At 52.6% G+C, this 21,696-nt stretch overlaps 1 protein-coding gene across 1 annotated transcript in view; it reads left to right on the top strand.

Annotated features, from left to right (window-relative positions):
• Window positions 1-2,022: 2,022 nt before the first annotated feature.
• The window catches only part of GLIPR2 (GLI pathogenesis related 2), a 28,917-nt gene continuing 9,243 nt past the window's right edge, over window positions 2,023-21,696 (top strand). Inside the window, exons 1-4 of the mRNA XM_003943783.4 lie at window positions 2,023-2,144; window positions 13,640-13,748; window positions 14,414-14,517; window positions 18,903-18,980. Of these exons, the coding sequence (XP_003943832.1) occupies window positions 2,132-2,144; window positions 13,640-13,748; window positions 14,414-14,517; window positions 18,903-18,980 (304 nt within the window). The 5' untranslated portion in view covers window positions 2,023-2,131. The remainder of the gene's footprint in view (window positions 2,145-13,639; window positions 13,749-14,413; window positions 14,518-18,902; window positions 18,981-21,696) is intronic.

The following is a 21,696-nucleotide window of genomic DNA, read 5'->3' on the forward strand; positions in this document are numbered from 1 at the left end:
CTGCCTCAGCCTCCCAAAGTGCTGGGATTACAGGCGTGAGCCACTGCGCCTGGCCCTCCATTCTGTTTCTGGGTGGTTGTGTGAAGGCGTGTGACTCAGGCTCAGCCAGATGGATGCACTTGCCTAAGCATCCGAGTCTATAGGCTACGACTCAAAGGTGTGGCGAGGAGCCCGGAAAGATTCTGAATTTATCCCAAACAAACTGAAGTAGGTCTGAGTTTCCTTGAGTGTGTAAGTTAAGTTTTCTACCAGCAGTAGAGTTCGGGCTTGCTCTAAATAGAGAACGTTACCTTTTTACAATCAAAATTGTGACTGTGAACTATTACACACATGAAAATAAGCAGCACAGGCTGGGCGCGGTGGCTCACGCCTGTAATCCTAGCACTTTGTGAGGCCAAGGTGGGTGGATCCCCTGAGGTCAGGAGTTCAGGATCAGCCTGCTTAACATGGTGAAACCCTGTCTCTACTAAAAATGCAAATATTAGCTGGGTCTGTTGGTGGGCACCTGTAATCCCAGCTACTCAGGAGGCTGAGGCAGGAGAATCACTTGAACCCAGAAGGTGGAGGTTGCAGTGAGCCCAAATAGTGCCACTGCACTCCAGCATGGGTGACAGAGCGGGACTCCGTTTCAAAAATAAAAATAAAAATAAAGAAATGTGTTATTAGGTGATTTCGTTGTGCAAACATCAGAGAGTGTACTCACACCAACCTAAATGCTGTAGCTTACTATGCACCAAGGCTATGTAGTATAGCCTGTTGCTCCTTGGCACAAGTGTGCACAGCAAGTCACTGTACTGAATGCTGTCAGTACAATGGTAAACGTTTATATATATAAACCGATCTAAACATAGAAAAATAGTAAAAGTATGGTATCATGTCTCTTGGGGCTACCATGGTATATGTGGTCAGCATTGACTGAAATGTCATTATGCATGACTGTACTAAACACAGTTAAGTGTAATTGCCTGACATGAAAGGAATAGAGAGAGCAGTGCCCAGCCATTGCCCTGCCGGACATTCGAAAGCCCTTGATATTACAAATTCTAGCCTTATAATCAGCGGGTCAGTTCACTTCAGTGCCCACCGATTGAAAAGCCTTAAAATTCGCTTCCTTCATTTGAGGTGTACTGAGCCCCTTCCCCAGAAATGAGGTCTGCGGGAAGTCTAGCACAGGTGACTCGGGCTGTGCTGTCAAGTCAGTGCTCTGGTACCACGGGGCAGGGGCCATGGGTGGGACCCAGTCTCCCCAGTACCGGGTGTGTGCTGCCCCCAGGGGCAGGAGAGGTCAGGGCACCCGGAAGTTGGAAAGACCGGCCGACCCTGAGGGATGGGCTGCGGCGGAATGGTGGCTCCAGGGCCAGCACTCCCGGCGGAGGGACTGCCTGAGGAAAGGCAGGAAGGCGCGAAATCCCAGAACATGGTTGGGGAATGGTAAGAAATCTAGTTTGACTGGCGTACGGGGAAAAGGTGGGGCGTTGGGGAGACAGGTCTGGGGTCAGACAGTAGGGTGGGGAATTGGCGTGGTCTGGGAGGTTATGAGGGGCGAGTGGACGGGTTAGAGGCGGCCGCGCTTCCACCCCTACTGGCAGTAGAGGGCGTGTCCTGGGAGAGGAGCGTCCCCCTCCCCGGACCAGCCGCCCTCTGGGGCCCCGGGGTCACCCGGGATGGGGGCACACCCCGAGGCTGCTGTGTCGAGTCAGGCCGCGGCAGGGAGAGGCCGCCCCCTGGTGGCGCCAGCCGGAACGCCCCTCGTGCCGCGACCCTGCGCCCCGCTGTCAATGCCTCGCGTCGGCGCGGAGCAGCCATGCGGAGCCCAGCAGGCGCGGGCTTCCCCACGCGTCCCGGGGAAGGAACAGGCCAGGACGGGATCCGGGAGGCCTGGGCTCCGCAGCCGCATCCGAGAAGCCCTGGGTAGTCGCGGCGCTGCTTCCCCGGGGCGAGCTCTCCGGGCGGCCCGCGGGATGGCCACGGGCGCCTCCACCCGCAGCTGTCGCTCCTTATAAGGCGGGGGCCGGGCGGCGCCGGGGGAGGGGCCGCGGCTTCAGCCCGGTCCTGGGCTCCCGGGCAGCGTTGGGCCGGGGGAGCGCAGTGCAGCGCAGCCGCTGGGAGTGAGGAGCGCGCCTAGCCGGCCATGGGCAAGTCAGGTGAGTCCGCGGGCACGCCCGCTGCAGCATGGCCAGGAGCCCCGCGCTCCCGGACCTCGCGTCTCCTTCGCCTGCCGCAAGCCGGGTCCTGAGGAGTGCGGGACGCGGCTGCGAGCGCCCTGCGGGAGCCCGGGCTGCGGGTGGAGGGCGCGCGGGCGGAGCTCCCTGGCGGGGTTTCCGGGCAGCCCGGGGGGAAGGCGAGCCTGAGGGAGGCCCGCGGGAGAGCCGCGAATCGCGCCAGGGAGGGCTTCCCGACCCTGAGGGGCTGCGCTCCGCGGCCCGCCAAGGCGTGGCTTCTGCTTTGTTTGAGGAGGCCAGAGTTGGAGTTGGAAAAGCCACCAAAGTGTGACAGCCTGTCTCGCTGCAAAGCGGCTTGCCCACTCGGCCGTCCCGAGAACAGCCCTGAGCATCACCCTCACCCTTTTGTTGTTCCTCCTCTCCCGAGCACCCTCGCCGTTGCGGGCTCCCCGTGTGCCAGGCTCGGCCTGGCTCCCTTTCTCCTGGGGCACCCCATCCTCTGCACTGTGGTCATCGGAATGAACTTTCTACAACATAGTTCTCCTCCTGTCGCTCCTAACACCTTCCTCACCATAGTCCTCAGAGTGAAAGGACACACTCCAGACCTGTCTTCAGGCCCCTGGGAGTGGGTCACCAGTCCTTACCTGAGCCCTGCACTACAGCTGTGCCAAGGCTGATGCACAGGTCCCTTCTCCTGGGTTTCCTTGCCCTGGCCTCACCACCCCCACTCTCAGCCTGAAAATTATCTCCCAACCTCCCCCACCCCCCACCCCCACCCCCCACCCCCATCCCCCACCCCCAACCCCCAACCCCCCCGCCCCCCCACACACACACCCCCCACCACGCTCCATCCCTCTAGGTTCAGCTCCTGTGCTGGAGCCCGTTCGTGATTCCTCACCCCTCATCAGCCACCCCCCACCCCAGGAAGTACCCAACCTGGTGCTTTCCTCGCTGCAGCCCTTCCTGCAGTGGGCTGGGGACAAGAGTTCAGCCATTTGCCCAGGCACGGTGGCTCACACCTGTAATCCCAGCACTTTGGAAGGCCGAGGCAGGCAGATCACCTCAGATTAGGAGTTCGAGACCAGCCTGACCAACATGGAGAAACCCATCTCTACTAAAAATACAAAATTAGCCAGGCGTGGTGGCGCATGCCTGTAGTCCCAGCCACTTCGGAGGCTGAGGCAGAAGAGTCGCTTAAACTTGGGAGGCAGAGGTTGTGGTGAGCCAAGATCTTGCCATTGCATTCCAGCCTAGGCAATAAGAGCAAAACTCCGTCTCAAAAAAAAAAAAAAGAGAGAGAGTTCAGCCATAGACCTGCTTTCCACCCAGTCCTCACTCCTAACAGCCAGGGGCCGTTTATCTCAGCATAGCTCCTGCCTCACAGGAGGCTCTTAGGGAACAGCTGTTGAACAGGATTCTGAAATCCTGCTTCATCTGGATTGTCCATCTCAGATGAGTAAGGCTAGGTCCCTTCTAGGATCTGTCCTCCAGAATCTGGACTCAGGAGATGCCAGTTCTGGGAGCAAGTGACTTTCCCTGACCTTGGTCCTAACCAACCTTCCTACATCCTACGCTGCAGAGGCAGGTCTGGCTTTTGGCCCTGGCCTAGCTAATCACTTGCTGTGTGATACTCAGCACGCCTCTTTCCCTCTGTGCCTCCCTGTCTGTACAATGAGGGTGGCCGTTATGAGCCCGGGGTTCTTCACCACATTGAAAGGTGACATAATGGGTTACCATTTAGTTAACAGGATGACAGGTGGTGATGGGGCCGAAGTATGGCAGATTAGAGCAAGACTTTTGAGTTATCTACTTGGGAAATCAACTCCTTTCTCTGTAGATTTAAGAGAAAATCTACAAATTCTCTGAGGCTACATCTTAATCAGTTGTTTCCATCATCTTCTGTAAGGCACGGTTTTCCAGAACTGCTCATATTCGGCCTTGTGCCCATTCTTCTGTGTGTTCGTCCCTCCCGCCCTTGCACCATCTAGCAGCTCTGAATCAAGCTGTGGAACCAGTGCTGGGGCGTGCATCCACTTAGATTGTGAAAGGAATACATAAAGCTATGTAGGGGATAGACAGGCACTGTCTGGCTGGAGTAAGAGGTGGGAAATGATCCAAACCACAAGACAGGTGCTGGTCAAGGGCGGGTGGTGGGAGCTCAAGGTGAGGAGACTACTCTGCATGGGAGCCGGTGAGGGTCCCTGGAGCATGTCAAATCCCAGAGAGTCTTGGGAATTTAGACTTCATCTTACAGATCCTGGGGTGTCATGGAAAGGCACCCATCTGAAAGCAGCGGGACTAGAGCTTTGCCAGGGTGTAGGGTGAATCGGATGGTTGGAGAGAGGGTGGAGGAAGGATGGGGGAGACTACTGCAGTCACACAGACCAGAGATGATGGAGGCATTTAGGGCAGGGTGGAGGCTGGAGAAGAGGATGGGATGGATTTGTGAGATGGTGGCCTTGGGCAGACTTGGTGACAACTTAATGTGAAGCAGAGGAAAGACTCAGAGGCCTGCATGATGGGGTGATGGTTTCTATGCCTGGAGATGCAGGTTTAGAAGGAAGGTTTGGGCAGGTTTCAGAGGAAGATTACTTCTCACTTAGGAGAGGAAGAGGCCAGTGGCAGAAGGCAGGTTAGTGTTGGTTGAGTCAGAGGCCACCTCCGCCCCTAACATAGACACACACACCCAGGGACCTTCCAGAATTCTGACCCAGACCTTTCTCCCTCATAGTCATGTGCATTTTATTTATCTCCCCCACCCAACAAGAAAACTGAGAACGCCCAGAATAGTATTAATATCTGGCTCTCCTAGGGTTCCTAAAAGCAAATGACTTTTCTGGGTGACCCAGTGCCCAATGGGCCTTCAACACAAGGCCAACCTTGAAGTTGCAGCCCATCAGCCCAGGGCTGCTGTCTGTGCCCACAGGGCAGGTGGCACTCACAGGGCCTCTGTGTGCTTCCATAAAGATCATCATAAGGAATCAGTCCCTGCCCCTTCTGGGCCTCAGTTTCCTCCTCACTGCACAGCACGCAGTCTCTTTTTCATCCTTAACCTCAGATACACCCCAGAGCTGCTTGGCATTATAGACATTATTGTAAAATCATCACACACCTGGCACAACTGAAATTCCAGAAGATGCTTGACTCAGTGCTCAGAGACTCCCAGGTCCTGCTCCCAGTCCTGGTCTGTCTGCTGGGCCTCGGTGTGCAGCAAGTGTAACGGGAAAGGCAATGACCTTGGGCTCAGTGGAAGCCTCTTGTCCCTAATACTGGTGACATCCATGATTAATCTTCAACTGCATGTTAGGCATAGAGCTCGGTATTTTCTATGTCACCATATTTGTGACAACACAGCCAGGCAGTTATTACCAACTCATTCTATAGATTGACAGAGGTTGAGTGCCTTGCCCAAGCTCACACACTGACTGGTAAGCAAACCCAGGGATTTGGACCCAGCTCTTGAACTCCCCCACTGTGTCCTGTCCTCTCTCCCACACCTGCGCTGACACCCTGCTTCCTGCCAGCCTGAACTCTAGCCCAGGGGGGACCTCCACACATCCTCTCATCAACTCGAAGAATATTAGTGGCCCTCCATCCATCTAGTGCCAGAGGCAATCAGACCAGAGAGTCCTTTAGGGACCAATGAGCCCAGGGGTTTCTTACTGAGTGGGACCCTCAGGTCTCTGCAGGGAGAGGCTGTGTGGGCGAAGCCAACCCCAGCAGTTTCATTTTCGTCTGTTGCTTTTATTGAAGGTTTCCTTCAAAGGAAGGGTTTCCCTGCTTTGAAGACATTATGAAAACCACAGATGGCATCCTTCCTTCACACACAGATGGGGAACCTGAGGCCCAGAGGAGCAGGGATGTGCCTGAGTGATGGCAGGCAGGGCTGGAAAACCACAGCCTCCCCTTCAATTACAGCCACTCTCTATGGAGACGGACAGCCCGGAGGAGGCGGGAGGGGGGGTGCCTTGTTCCCGTAACCAATTGAGCAACTCCTTACAGACATCGTTCTTGCCATTTGAAAAAGAGGAAGCAATATATAAACTGGAGAGTGTGGGAGATTTGGGGCAGGGGAGTGGGTGAAGAGAGGGGTGTTCTTAGATGTGGCTCTAAGATGGACTCACTGTGTGACTTTGGACAATCCTCATGCCCCCACCATCCAAAGGCCTCAGTTTCCTCATCTGTATTGAAGAGAGGAATCTGTCCCAGTGTCTTCACTGTGCTGGAGTGAGAACCTCATTCATTTGTTCACTTACTCATTCACTTAGCAAATATCCGAGCTTGGGGGACTGAAAAAGGCTATCAAAGGTCAGTGTAAAGGCAGAGCAGGAGGGGACTTGACCCGGAAGCAACAGGAACAGGTTCTTCCAAAGCCAAAGCCCCAAAGGTTTCTGTTCCTGTCCAATGGTAATAATAATAATTATGATTGGCATTTAATAACTGTTCATTATATTCCAGAACAGTTCTAAAGTATTTACATAGATTAATTCATGTAACCCTCACTACAGCCTTGTGAGGTTCCCATTTTATGTATGGGGAAAGGAGGCACAACGTGTTTAGCAGCGCGTCAAGAATCACATGGCCATTAAAAGGGAGATCAGGGATTTGCCCATTGAAATTCCAGAACTGGCTTAAAGAGTAGAAGTTACCCAGCTGAAATTCATTCATTCTTTTTTTTTTTTCCTTAAACTGTCAGCTTTTTATTCTTTCTTCCTGATAAACAAGCAAAACCAGCTTTGCCCCAAAGGTGGAACCGCATTGCTTTTCAGCCTTTTGCCAACAGGGCAGAGGGGCCTATTCATAATTCCTGCCCAGGGCCCTGACAGTCACTGGCTCTTTCATAAGGGGCCTGGAGAGGGCAGGGGAGTGAGTCAGGCTTGGCTCAGGGAGGCCTCAGAAGAGGACGATGCTTGGGGGGAGACCCTTTCTCAGTCAAAAGTTTAAATGGTAGAGGAGGGGTACAGACCTCCTCAGAATCTTTTTTTTTTCCCTGAAACAAGGTCTTGCTCTGTCACCCGGGCTGAAGTGCAGTGGTACAATCATGGCTCACTGCAGCCTTGACCTTCTAGGCTCAAGCGATCCTCCCATCTCAGTCTCCTGAGTAGCTGGGCCACAGGCATGGGCCACCACACATGGCTATTTTTTTTATATATATACTCCTCAGAATCTTTACAGAGCCTCCAGCAGTAAAGGCTTGGCCTCCAGAAGGACCTTTGAGAGCCCAACACAGCCCCACCTAGGACACCTACACCCTCCACCCCAGCAGAGACAGCCCAGCCCCTTCCCTCAGCCCCAGGGAGCCAGGCCTAGGCAGCTCCTGCTTCCCTTTAGCAGCTTGACCTTTATTTTAAGCCCCAAATCTGGCCCCCTGGTAACCTGCACTCTGCAGTCCTTCATTTCCTCCAGGGTCCTTCAGCCAGGTGTGCCTGGAAAGGGCTTGGCACAGAGGAGGCTCTTGAGAAGGCTTTGTTCTTCTCTCCTCTTCTTTCCTTTCTGCTCCCTTCAGAGATCGGAAGGCAGTGACCTCCCCTGTGTCTTTTCTTCTGCTGCTTTCCTCAGCTGTGCCTGAGCCTGATCCTCCTCCCAGACCTCCTCAGTCACTCCCTGTCTCTTTCTATCATTCCCTTTGTCTCCCATGACCCTGAGGAGGAGTGGGAGCTTAGGACAGGGCTTTGCTTAGGATCTGGACTAGCTGTGGGAATTTGGACAGGTAACTTCCCTTCTCAAGCCTCAGTTTCCTAATTAAAAAGAAAAAACCATGGGTAAGTCCATGGCAGCTCCCACAGAAGGTGGCAAAAAGTAAGATCATGCATAGGCCCAGCACCCAAACATGGCTGGCAGAGAGCAGGAGACAGCAGGCTCAGGACGGGTGGGCGTGCCTCTCCCTCATTCCCCAGGGTTGGCGCTCTGAGGCCCTGTGGCCTTTTCAGCCTCGGTTTGCCCTCCTACAAAATGAAGACGTTGTCCCTGCCCTTCCCCCATTGCAGGGTGGCTGGAAGGGCCCTCCCTGCCTAACTGGCAGATGGACGGTTTTGCTTTGACTTTTTTTCCTTGTATTTATCTGTATACTTGGTTTTTTCTACAGTGGTGGGGTGTGCCTTTTGCTAGGTGTGGCTGCCACTGATAACTTTGCCTCCCTGGGGCAGAGGTTCTCTCAGAGGAGCCACCTGGGCTAGGACTGGCTGCCTCAGTAGGAGGGGACTCCTGGAGCTGCCCAAGTGGGAGGGCTTTATGCCTCCCAGCCACAAGCAGGGAGAGAGGGCTCCCAGCTGATTACCAGAAAGACCTGGCCCCTTCTAGAGAACCCTGGCCCTGGGGTCTGGTGTTGGCAGACACAGTGCCTAGCTGCAGCTTCTGGGCAGTGAGTTTTGCTTGGACACAGGAACTTTCACTTTTGTTTCTTTTTACTTCCCACATTCTGGGAGTGCAGTGACCTAGTTTTTAGCAGACCTTATATGTCTCTCTGCCGAGGAGACGAGAGCCTACAGCACCATGGAATCCAGTACAAACTGACCCTAGCACTCAGGCTACTTTAAACTGGCTTCCCCTTAGCTAGCCACCCACTCCCCTATCTCCCTCTCCTCCTCAGAGGCCCAGGAGACACTTGGTCCTTTAGGATGGGCCTGGCCAACGCTGCCACTCAGATGGGGACCCTCAGTCACCTTGGCGGTGTCACCCATATGTGCCCTTGCCTGCACACTCACTCGTTCTGATCAGCGTCTGCTGAGAAGCTTGGGAAACCTCTGCAAGTCTTGGACCAGTTGTTCATCTTGTCTCCTCTCACTCCCACCCTAGTAGGACCTTATGGGATCTCAGGATTGGAAGGGACTTGAAGATCCTCTGACCCAGGGCCTGAGTCCCTCCAAGAGGGGCTCACCTGCTTGAATGCCTTCAGTGGTAGAGAGCTCCTACCTTGTGAGGTAGCTACTTTCAGTCATCAGAAAGCTCTGACTAGGAAAGGTCTTTCTTAGGCTGAGCTGAAATCTGTCATCCTGTCCCTTCCACCTGCTGGCCCCGGCCTTTCCCTCTGGGGCCCCAGAATTCATCAGGGGCCTCTACCATGTCTTCCAGAGGCTGATCCTCTCCAGGCTGAACATCTTCCATCCTTGTACCCATTCTTCATTAGACCCCACTTCCAGCCTCAACACACCTCTAATCACCACTGCCTCTTGCACAAAGCAGGGACTGGGCGGGGAAAGCAGCCTACGGCCCGAGAACCCATGGGTTCCTGGTAGCCATGCTACCCGGCTGACTCTTAAACTGTGGTCAACAAGACCCCCATCTGGGCCCCATGAGTTGCCGTGGTTCCTGCCATTTCCCTGTGAGATATTCTTTAAAAGCCTCTCTGACTCCTTATCCCAAATACCACATTAACATGCTAACCCTGAAATCTTTTTATCATGGTAAAAGGTATAACATAAAATGTATTGTCTTAACCATTTTTAAGTGTATAGTTCTGTAGTAGTAAGTATATTTACATTGTTATGCAACAGAGCTCCAGAACTTTTTTATGTTGCAAAACGGAAACTCTATACATGTTAAAACACTTCTGCCTTTTCTCCTCTCCGCTGTAGACCTGAAATCTTTGTTTTTCCTGTTGGCAAGAGCTTGGCATGCCTGCAGCCAGGAAGTCCTGATACTTCAGGTTGTAGCTCCACCCTCTGCCTTAATGCCTGTCCCCATGATCAGTTTCTACCTCCATGCCAATGTCATCACTTTGTCTCCCCATCTCTGCCTGTCAACCAAAACCTCACAAATCTTGGGGTTCAGAGCTGCCATCATCCCTGCGCTGCCTACATTACTGTGACTGGACCTCACTGGACAGCCTCACTGAACCCAAGTTCTAGAGCTTGGTCCACATGCTCTTTAAGAGTCCACTTTCTGCCGGGCGCGGTGGCTCAAGCCTGTAATCCCAGCACTTTGGGAGGCCGAGGCGGGTGGATCACAAGGTCAAGAGATCGAGACCATCCTGGTCAACATGGTGAAACCCCGTCTCTACTAAAAATACAAAAAATTAGCTGGGCATGGTGGTGCGTGCCTGTAATCCCAGCTACTCAGGAGGCTGAGTCTGGAGAATTGCCTGAACCCAGGAGGCAGAGGTTGCGGTGAGCCGAGATTGCGCCATTGCACTCCAGCCTGGGTAACAAGAGCGAAACTCCATCTCAAAAAAAAAAAAAAAAGAGTCCACTTCCTGTTTATCAGAAGGCCCTTGGACAGCTCCACGATGCAGGTATGACCTGCAGGTATCTTCACCTCCTGGGTCTTTAGCTTCTGAGTCTGCAGCCCCCTACTCCCCTGAAGGCAAGCCCTGGGTCTTCTTTCCCTCATGGCCTCTTAGAAATGTCATGGGATTTGACTTGGCCCAGGAGACAAGGGAGATCTGGCTATGAGGAAAGGGACAAGGGCTCCCTGTTGCATCATCTCCTCAGCCTTAGGTGAAAGGCAGCAGAGAAGAAGAAAGGCACTGGTGAATGTGACGAAGAGCATGGCACTTCCCTTATGGTTCACACCCTTCCTGCCACTACCCACAGCCATCTTTGAGGGACAGGCCTCTGTCCTGATGGGACCAATTTAGCATAAGGGCCCTCTGTGGCCCTCACTCAGAACCCATCCAGCTCACCCCCATTTCCACAGAAGGGAACTCCCAGATTCCTGAGTATGGTGCTCAGTGTCTTCATCATAGTCTGGCTGGTTAGCTCCTGTTCAGACATTTTTGGGGCCTTATATCAGGAGTTGCCTCCTTCCTGATCCCATGTTAGGTTAATCTCCAAGTTCCTTTTGCACCTGTGCTTACCTGCATCTTGGCACCTATCACATGACTAGTGTCTGTTTACAAGGCTGCTTCCCTTCTGTATGTAAGCTCTTTGAGGGCAGCACATGGCTGTCTTATCTCTGGACCCTTAGCACACAATGTGGGACATGGCACAGAAGCACTCAGAGCAGATGAACAGATGAATAGGGATAGATGGATGGGTCTTGGATGAATGGTATGGATAAATGATGCTGGATGGATGGGTACTGTTAGATGGATGGCAATGTCGCATGGATAGATGTATGGAAGGTATTGGATGGGTGGATGGAGGGAGGGACGGAGGGAAGATGTTGGACGGGTGGATGATGTTGGATGAATGGTAGATGATAGATGAATGGAAGATACTGGATAGACGGATGGAGAATGTTGGATGGATGGATGGGGATTATTTCAGATCCAGATTGGTGTGGCTTCTGTTCACTATTGATCTTGCTTGCTTTTGGCTTCGCCGACTTATTTTCTCCCTACCCACAGCCTCCTTGACTTTGCCCTTTCTGAGATCATGACTTAATTGAGCATGGGCTTCACTTCTTCCCCAAGTGCAGCCCTGGGCCTGCTGGTCACATCACTCACCCTCCCACCACCTCCACTTCCTTTGTGACACTCTTCTCCTATTCTGTGTCTTAATCCATTTTCTGCTGCTATAGAAGACCACCACAGACTGGGTAATTTATGGAAAAAAAAATTATTTGGCTCACAGTTCTGGAGGCTGGGAAGTCCAAGAGCCTGGCATTGGCATCTGGCTAGGCCCTTGAGCTGCATTATCCCATGAAAGAGCAGAAGGACAAGTAAATACTCAGACAGGGAGAAGATCAGGCCAAACTCATTCTTTTATCAGGAGCCCAGTCCTGTGATAATGCCCTCTAATCACCTCTTAAAGATCTCACTTTTCAACACTGTTATACTGACAATTAAATTTTAGCATGAGTTTTGGAGGGGACATTAAAACCAAAGCATTCTGTCCCTGGCTCCCCAAAACTTATGTCCTTCCCGCATACAAAATACATTCATTCCATCCCAATAGTCCCAAGTTTTAACTGGTTCCAGCACCAACAGCCAAAGTCTCATCTAAATCAGATAAGGGTGAGATTCAAGGTACAATTCACCCTGAGACATATTCCTTCCAGCTGTGAGCCTGTGAAATCAAAACAAGTGATCTACTCCAAAATCCAGTGGTAGGACAGGCATAGTATAGATATTCTCATTCCAAAAGGGAGAAACAGGAAAGAAGGTTACTGGTCCCAAGTAAATCCATAACCCAACAGGGAAAACATTAAATCTTGAGGCTAGAGAATAATCCCCCTTTTTTTTTTTTTTGAGACAGAGTTTCACTCTTGTTACCCAGGCTGGCGTGCAATGGCGCAATCTCGGCTCACCGCAACCTCCGCCTCCCGGGTTCAGGCAATTCTCCTGCCTCAGCCTCCTGAGTAGCTGGGATTACAGGCACGCGCCACCATGCCCAGCTAATTTTTTTTGTATTTTTAGTAGAGACGGGGTTTCACCATGTTGACCAGGTTGGTCTCGATCTCTCGACCTTGTGATCCACCCGCCTCGGCCTCCCAAAGTGCTGGGATTACAGGCTTGAGCCACCGCGCCCGGCGAGAATAATCCCCTTTGATTCCATCTCCTGCATCCTGGGTACACTGGATGGGAGCTTGGCCCCAGGGCCTCAGGCAGCCCCACCCCCATGGCCTGTGGGGCTTTCCATGCTTCAGCTCTCTCAGGTCGGCACCTCCTGCTTGCAACCTTCCCAGGCTGGCGTTGCCTGCTGGTAGCTCCACAGTTCTGGAGTCTTGTGGGTTGCTGCATTTCTACAGCTCCACTAGACACTGTCCTAGTGGGGACTCTGTGGTGGCTCTGCCCTGCAGTAGGTTTCTACGTGGGTCCCCAGCTTACCTGATTGGATGGTGCCACCCACATTGAGGGTGGATATTCCCTACTCAAACTCACACACCAGTGTCCTCTGGAAGCACCCTCACAGACACACCCCAAAATAATGCTTTACCAATTCTCAAGGTATTCCTTAATTCAGTCAAGTTGGCACCTGAAACTCACCTTCACACTCCACTTTCCCAGGGCTGTCCTTCCTTTGTCCTTTTTGTCTGTCCCTCTGTCTCCTTGGCTTCACCCACCCAGCATAGGCACCCTCCTCCCCAGCCAGGATGCCTCTTTCTGGGCTCCCAGCTCTGGCTCAGTCTAGTCCCCACTGCTCTCCCTAGGTCCAGCCTGAGATACCTGGTCTCCTTCAGATAGTTTACTTCCAAAGTCCCGTTGCTGACTGTCCAGGACCCCAAATCTCCTCTGTTTCTGTGCATCCTCCACTCAGCAGCCAGCAGGGTTTTTGAGAAACATACAGAGCTCACTGCCCTGCTCCCTTTCAGTGACTTCTCATTGCTTTGGATAAAGATCCAAATCCCTAACATGACCCATAAGGCCCCATATGATCCACGGGCATTAGATGTACAGAGATGTGGAGCGCGATGGTGGGTAGGGTGAGCAGCAGCGTGGAGCAAGGCCACTTGGCTGGGGTGCCAGGTGTCAGAGGGAGCAGCAGCCTTTGGGTGTGGCCTGAGGTTTGAGCTGAGTGTTGCTTTCAGCATGCAATTAGACTTTGGGTGAGTCTTTTCTCTGCACTGAGCCATTCTCCATTTTGCAATCATTCCAGCTTCCAAACAGTTTCATAATGAGGTCCTGAAGGCCCACAATGAGTACCGGCAGAAGCACGGCGTCCCCCCACTGAAGCTCTGCAAGAAGCTCAACCGGGAGGCTCAACAGTGAGTCCCCTAGCACATCTGGTTGACTCGGGCCCTTCATGTGCCACTGCTGCAGTCACAAAGGGGCCCTGTGGCCAGAAGCAGTGGCTCATGCCTGTAATTCCAACACTTTGAGAGGCTGAGGCGGGTGGATCACCTGAGGTCAGAGTTCAAGACCAGCCTGGCCAAGGTGATGAAACCCCATGTCTACTAAAATACAAAAATTAGCCAGGCATGGTGGTGTGCGCCTGTAGTCCCAGCTACTGGGGAAGCTGAGGTAGGATAATTGCCTGAACCTGGGAGATGGAGGTTGCAGTGAGCCAAGATCACCCCACTGCACTCTAGCCTGGTCAACAGAGTGAGACAACATCTCAAAAAAAAAAGAAAAGGGGGGGGTGGGGGGCCTGGATGGTTGGGGTGACTGGGTTTTGGGGTCAGATACAGCCAAACTTGAATGACCACTCTGTCACTCACCTGGGCAGGTCCCTTTGTTCCTCTGAGCCTCGACCTGCTCCTCTGTGGAATGGGACTGCTGGGAGGCTCAGAAATCATGCAGGAGTGGTGCTCCTCTAGCTCCTCTGTGAGCCCCAGGCAGGGAAGGAAGCTCAGCCACACTAACTTGAGGTGCATACTTTGGGGATTCCCTGAGCTGTGCCTGCTCTGAGGAGGCACTGTGGACTCCACAGGTATTCCGAGGCCCTGGCCAGTACAAGGATTCTCAAGCACAGCCCAGAGTCCAGCCGCGGCCAGTGTGGGGAGAACCTTGCATGGGCATCCTACGATCAGGCAGGTGGGTTGTATTTTCAACACCTCTCCTCTCCTCTCCTCTCTGCAGGAGCTGGACGTAGGACGGGGCCTCCTCAAACGCCTTTTGACCCCAGTGCTGTGGTGGCACAGCCACGGGCCAGGAAGGGAAAGGAAAACCAGAACTCTCTCTATCTGCTCCTAGGCTGACTTCAGTTCACCACAAGGTCCCTGATGGCTGGCTCAGCACCAGGCCTGTGCCGGCTGCCAGGGACACAGAGATGAGTCAGACTGACCAGGCCCCCTCTTTCAAAGAAGCTCCCAGGCTGAGGAGTGGGGGTAGGGGAGAAAGACCGCTTTTGTACAGAATCTCAGCCTGATTATATTGGCACCAGAGCATCCTCAGCTACTGAGAAATTTTATTGTTTTACTGTACTGGTGATACGCTGTCAGTAGTGCTGGTGTATTACTTTTGTATGGAGAAAAGCAATAGAGCTTTTTCAATTTTGGAAAAAAATAATGGGCCGGGCACGGTGGCTCACACCTGTAATCCCAGCACTTTGGGAGGCCAAGACAGGTGGATCACGAGGTCAGGAGTTCGAGACCAGCCTAGCCAAAACCCGGTCTCTACTAAAAATACAAAAAATTAGCTGGGTGTGGTGGCATATGCCTGTAATTTCAGCTACTCAGAAGGCTGAGGCATGAGAATTGCTTGAATCCAGGAGGTGGGGGTTGTGATGAGCAGAGATCCCGCCATTGCACTCTAGCCTGGGCAACAGAGCAAGACTCCATCTCAATAATAATAATAATAATAATAATAATAATAATAATAATAGAAAAGACGGTGTCTCCATGCAAGGTCTCAGTCTGGAAAGATCCCATCATGCTGCCCAGACAGTCTTCAGCTTTCTGGCCCTGACAGCCCTGATGTGGCTTTTTAGGAAGAATATTGGATCCCTATCTGCATCTCTGAAGCTTTCTCCAAACGCCAGTGAAAGAATGACTCACTCCCTTTCTGGCCTCACATTCCTGGGAGTTCCCCTGAGTCCTCTTGGTTTCCCCAGCACAGCCCGAGCCAGGGCTCCTGTGTAGCATGGTCCTTAGTACCCCTACTGGGAGGCATGTGTGAGCTCCTAGGGAGTTCCCTACCCCCAGCCCCCAGGCCTCACCCTCAGCCTGCAGGCTCCTTCCCAAGCCCAGGCTGTTGCCCTTGATGGGCCCTGGGAGACGGGCACAGAACAGGAAAATGGACATTCAGGAGGCACGGTCCATCCCAGCCTCACACGGGCTCCCTCAGGAGTCTTGAGCAGGTCACTGCCTTCTCTGACCCCAGTTTCCCATCTCTACAGAGAGGGGGTTGGGTAGATGTGCTCTGAGACAGTGGTTCCCTACTCTGCCGGCACATCAGAATCCTTCTTGGAGCTTTAAAAAAAAAATGCCAGGCCAGGTGCGGTAGTTCATGCCTGTAATCCCAGCACTTTGGGAGGCCGAGACGGGCAGATCACCTGAGGTCAGGAGTTCAAGACCAACCTGACCAACATGGAGAAACCCTGTCTCTACTAAAAATACAAAATTAGCTGGGTGTGGTAGCACATGCCTGTAATCCCAGCTACTTGGGAGGCTGAGGTGGGAGAATCGCTTGAACCCGGGAGGCAGAGGTTGCGGTAAGTTGAGATCACATCATTGCACTCCAGCCTGGGCAACAAGAGCAAAACTCTGTCTCAAAAAAAAAAAGAGCCGGGCGCAGTGGCTCAAGCCTGTAATCCCAGCACTTTGGGAGGCCGAGGCAGGTGGATCACGAGGTCGAGAGATCGAGACCATCCTGGTCAACATGGTGAAATCCCGTCTCTACTAAAAATACAAAAAATTAGCTGGGCATGGTGGCACGTGCCTGTAATCCCAGCTACTCAGGAGGCTGAGGCAGGAGAATTGCTTGAACCCAGGAGGTGGAGGTTGCGGTGAGCCGAGATCGCGCCATTGCACTCCAGCCTGGGTAACAAGAGTGAAACTCCATCTCAAAAAAAAAAAAAAAAAAGGCCGGGCGTGGTGGCTCAAGCCTGTAATCCCAGCACTTTGGGAGGCCGAGGCGGATGGATCACGAGGTCAAGAGATCGAGACCATCCTGGTCAACAAGGTGAAACCCCATCTCTACTAAAAATACAAAAAATTAGCTGCGCATGGTGGCGCGTGCCTGTGATCCCAGCTACTCAGGAGGCTGAGGCAGGAGAATTGCCTGAACCCGGGAGGCGGAGGCTGCAGTGAGCCAAGATTGTGCCATTGCACTCCAGCCTGGGTAAGGAGCGAAACTCCGCCTCAAAAAAAAAAGAAACCAGTGCCTAAGTCTCACCTCCAGAGATAGACACAGTGGGTCTGAGGAAGGACAAAGGCATTAGTATTTGTTAAATGCTCTCCAGGGCCGGACGAGGTGGCTCAAGCCTGTAATCCCAGCACTTTGGGAGGCCCAGGCGGGTGGATCACGAGGTCAAGAGATCGAGACCGTCCTGATCAATATGGTGAAACCCCGTCTCTACTAAAAATACAAAAAAAAGTAGCTGGGCATGGTGGCACATGCCTGTAATCCGAGCTACTCAGGAGGCTGAGGCAGGAGAATTGCCTGAACCCAGGAGGCGGAGGTTGCGGTGAGCCGAGATCGCGCCATTGCACTCCAGCCTGGGTAACAAGAGCGAAACTCCGTCTCAAAAAAAAAAAAAAAAAAAAAAAAAAATGCTCTCCAGGTAAGGCTGATGTGTGGAACATGGATCAGCAGTAGCATCTGCGAGCAGAAATGCAGAATCCTAGGTTCCTCCTTGGACCTACTGAATCAGAATCTGCCCTTTAACAAGATTCTTTTTTTTTTTTTTTTTTTTTTTTTTTTTTTTTTTTTTGAGACGGAGTTTCGCTCTTGTTACCCAGGCTGGAGTGCAATGGCACGATCTCGGCTCACCGCAACCTCCGCCTCCTGGGTTCAAGCAATTCTCCTGCCTCAGCCTCCTGAGTAGCTGGGATTACAGGCACGTGCCACCATGCCCAGCTAATGTTTTGTATTTTTAGTAGAGACGGGGTTTCACCATGTTGACCAGGATGGTCTCGATCTCTCGACCTCGTGATCCACCCGCCTCGGCCTCCCAAAGTGCTGGGATTACAGGCTTGAGCCACCGCGCCCGGCCATTAACAAGATTCTTGCACACATTTGAAACTGACTGCCCTAAGGTCCTGGCTCCTAGCTCTGGCCCGGAGAGCGGCAGCTCCCAGGGAAACAGCTGCTCTTTTTTTTTTTTTTTTTTTGAGACGGAGTTTCGCTCTTGTTACCCAGGCCGGAGTGCAATGGCGCGATCTCGGCTCACCGCAACCTCCGCCTCCTTGGTTCAGGCAATTCTCCTGCCTCAGCCTCCTGAGTAGCTGGGATTACAGGCACGCACCACCATGCCCAGCTATTTTTTTTGTATTTTTAGTAGAGACGGGGTTTCACCACGTTGACCAGGATGGTCTCGATCTCTTGACCTTGTGATCCACCCGCCTCGGCCTCCCAAAGTGCTGGGATTACAGGCTTGAGCCACCGCGCCCGGCCTGCCCAGTTAATTTTTTTGTATTTTTAGTAGAGACGGGGTTTCACCATCTTGACCAGGTTGGTCTCGATCTCTCGACCTTGTGATCCGCCCGCCTCGGCCTCCCAAAGTGCTGGGATTACAGGCTTGAGCCACCGAACAGCTGCTCTTATCACCACCTGTGGGGACAGTGGATGCCCCAGGTGAGGTCCTTCCTGCCCACAGGGGGGATCCTTGGCTTATCAGCCCAATCATCTTTCCAACTATGGATGTTTCAAGAGCTACACATGGGGTGAGATGACAATATAGTCTAGAACAGGCATCCCCAAACTTTTTACACAGGGGGCCAGTTCACTGTCCCTCAGACCGTTGGAGGGTCGCCACATACTGTGCTCCTCTCACTGACCACCAATGAAAGAGGTACCCCCTCCTGAAGTGCGGCGGGGGGCCAGATAAATGGCCTCAGGGGGCCACATGCGGCCCGTGGGCAGTAGTTTGGGGACGCCTGGTCTAGAAATTCAGAGCATCATCAGAAGGCCCTTGAAGTACATTGCATTCAACCTTTTCATTGTACAGAGGCCCAGAGAGGGAAGGCTTTGCCCAGGATTACACAGCAAGTCAGTGTGTGTGGGTGGGGGAGACAGGTGCAGTTTCCCTGACCCCAGGCTAGTGCTCTTCCCAGCCCCCCAGAAGGCCCACTCTTCAGCCTGGCCATGCTCATGGGCAGGAGTCTGCAAAGCAGCATCGAGGATGTGTCAGCTCACTGGGGCTTTCTGAGATGTCTAATTGCTGGATAGAGGGTTTGGGATTGATGGGAGAAGATGCAGGGAAGAGGGAGTGGGTGGATTTTGTGGCTGAGTTTTAGAACAATGTCATTTCCACACAGGAAAGGAGGTGGCTGATAGATGGTACAGTGAAATCAAGAACTATAACTTCCAGCAGCCTGGCTTCACCTCGGGGACTGGTGAGTGTCAGGGTCTCTCCAGTGGCCTGGCCCTGGGCAGCAATGCTGGTTGGGTGTCTGACTTCAGAGAGAAACCTGCCCTCTCAAAAGTTAATGCTTTCCATATTTCTCTGGCTTGACCTTGACCAGAGACCAAAGCTCTCCTTTCCCCATTACGTCCCCAGTTTCTCCCTGCTACGTGCTCTGTTCCCTCTGAGAGCACCCAGATGCTGAATCTTGCCCCACCAGCTCAGAGCTCTTCCCATTCCTGGAGTGTGTCATAGGAGACCGGATTTCCAAAGCTGTTTGGAGTTTAATTCCTGAACAGCTTCATTCCTGAACTGGTCACCCTGCGTCTAGTCTTGTTTCCTGCAATCCATCCTGCTCTCCAGCAACCTCACTACTTCTAAAATTGGCTTTGCCCCTAGTGCTCTCCCGATTCAACTGCTATGGCTCTCTGAGTCCATCCGGAGAAGGCTCAAGCTGCTGGCACTCCTTCCTCCGCATACCACACCCCTCCCCCACGCTCACCACCCTGGCTTTCTCCCTTCCCCTTTCTGCTCTAGTTTGCAGTTCCGGAGCTTGGGGTGCAGAGAAGCTGGATCTAGTCTCAGCTCTGGCACCCTCTGTTGTGTGGACTTGGGTCAATTCCCATCCTTTCCTCCTCCCAGAGGAGAGGGAGAAGGTAGCTTCTATGGGATATGCTGAGAGCTGGTGATTCTAGTGCAGGGAGGAGCCTTCCGTGGGTCCATGTTCCTTCTCATAGGCCTCCCCTGACGAAAGCTCTGGGCAGCTGCCCTGTGCCCTGGGGTTCCTCTGGGCAGCCACTCTGTGCCCTAGGGTCCCCCTGCCCTTTGCTGGCCTCACCAGGCTCCTTGTCTTTCCTCAAAGCTGACTCAGAGCTGCCTGGGGCTCAGGATGGTGTTAGAAGCGGGCAGGAGTTTCTCTGACCAGAAGGCACCAGGAAAACAGAAAAAGGGACTCTCTGCCCACCTCGTTCCTCCTACCCTACCTGTCCCACCCACAAGTAGAGACTTGGGGCCTTATACCATCTAGAGGTGTTTTCTAGAAGCAGGAAGTGACAGGTTCTCAGCGCCAGTCACTGTTTCCTGTGGTTTTCTGCCCGCCCTTCTGAGTGGGGTTTCTGCAACCATGTTGCGTTGTGTTGTTGTTGTTCGTGGGACTCTGGGGCAGAGACAGAAGCATCTGCTGAGGCATTCCTCCCCTCAGTTAAACCCTGCAGGACTCCAGGACCGGCTGGCAGGGCTTTGAGTGTGAATAGGTGATTCTGGGGCAAGGATACCTAAGGGTGTGGGGAGGGAGCAGTAATAACCTCCTGCTATTGATGAAGGATGTGCAGACAGGACCTTGTCTTCTTTTAATAGAGATCGGTGTGCAGAAGACTTCTTATTCAAAGCTTCTGGGTTTGTTTTTCCCATGAGCAAGATTCTTGAGCAATTGGACATGTGTCCAAGCAAGTTATTAACTAACACTGTGTGTGTGCATGTGTGTGTGCAGTGATAGTCAGAAAGTGTCTCCACTGCCACCTAAGCCTCAGTACACCATTTGAAAGTAGGGTTTGGCCACGCTCAGTAGCTCACACCTGTAATCCCAACACTTTGGGAGGCCAAGACAGGTGGATCACTTGAGGTCAAGAGTTCAAGACAGGCCTGGCTAACATGGTGAAACCTTGTCTCTAGTAAAAAATTAAATAAATAAAAAATAAGCCCGGTGTTGTGGCAGATGTCTGTAATCGCAGCTACTTGGGGGGCTGAGGTAGGAGAATCGCTTGAACCTGGGAGGCAGAGGTTGCTGTGAGCCAAGATCATCCAGTCTAGCCTCAGCAACAAGAGCAAGACTCCACCTCAAAAAAAAAAAAAAAAAAAAAAAAAAAAAGAAAAGAAAGTAGAGCTTTATTATACCCATTTTGGAGAGGAAGAAACTGAGGCCTAGAAAAGGGAAGCAGTCTTTCTCACGCCTTCTGTCTCTGATCTGATGCTTTTTCCACCACTCCTGCACCAAGGCAGGAATCTTACAAGAGTCAGAGCCCAACTGCCATGATCACTGACTACTCATTTCACCCATTGCCCTACGCCTCCCACCCCTAAAGAGGAAAATCCCAGAGCAACCAGCCCCTGTGCTGACTCAGGTACCAAAAGGCAGTGCCTGGGGACAGACGGATCCTGAGCCTAAGACAGGAGTGAGACTTTGGGTGGTGTCATAATGGGGGCTTGCAAGACCCTTAAAGATCTTCACGCTCATCCTGGCTCAGCCTCCCCCAGAGCCTGTCTGCAACTTCTTGCTGCATCTCTTCATGGATTCCCTGACCTGAGTCCCTGCTATAGGTGAAAGAGCCTTTGAAATACCCTTTGGCCAGGTGCAGTGATTCACACTTGTAGTCCTAGCACTTTGGGAGGCCAAGGCAGGCGGATCACCTGAGGTCAGAAGTTCAAGATCAGCCTGGCCAACATGGTGAAACCCCATCTCTACTAAAAATAGAAAAATTAGCCAGGTGTGGTGATGCGTGCCTGTAATCCCAGCTAATCAAGAAGCTGAGACATGAGAAAATTGCTTGAACTCTGGAGGTAGAGGTTGCAGTAAGCCAAGATCCTACCACTGCACTGCAGTCTGGGTGACAGAGTGAGACGGTCTCCCCCCGCCTAAAAAAAGAAAGAAATACCCTATACTCCATCCCCACCTCCAGCCCCACCCAGGCCAGCATCTTATGATAAAGGAT

Source organism: Saimiri boliviensis, chromosome 2 (assembly GCF_048565385.1).
Source record: "Saimiri boliviensis isolate mSaiBol1 chromosome 2, mSaiBol1.pri, whole genome shotgun sequence".
Taxonomy (NCBI): Eukaryota; Metazoa; Chordata; class Mammalia; order Primates; family Cebidae; genus Saimiri; species Saimiri boliviensis.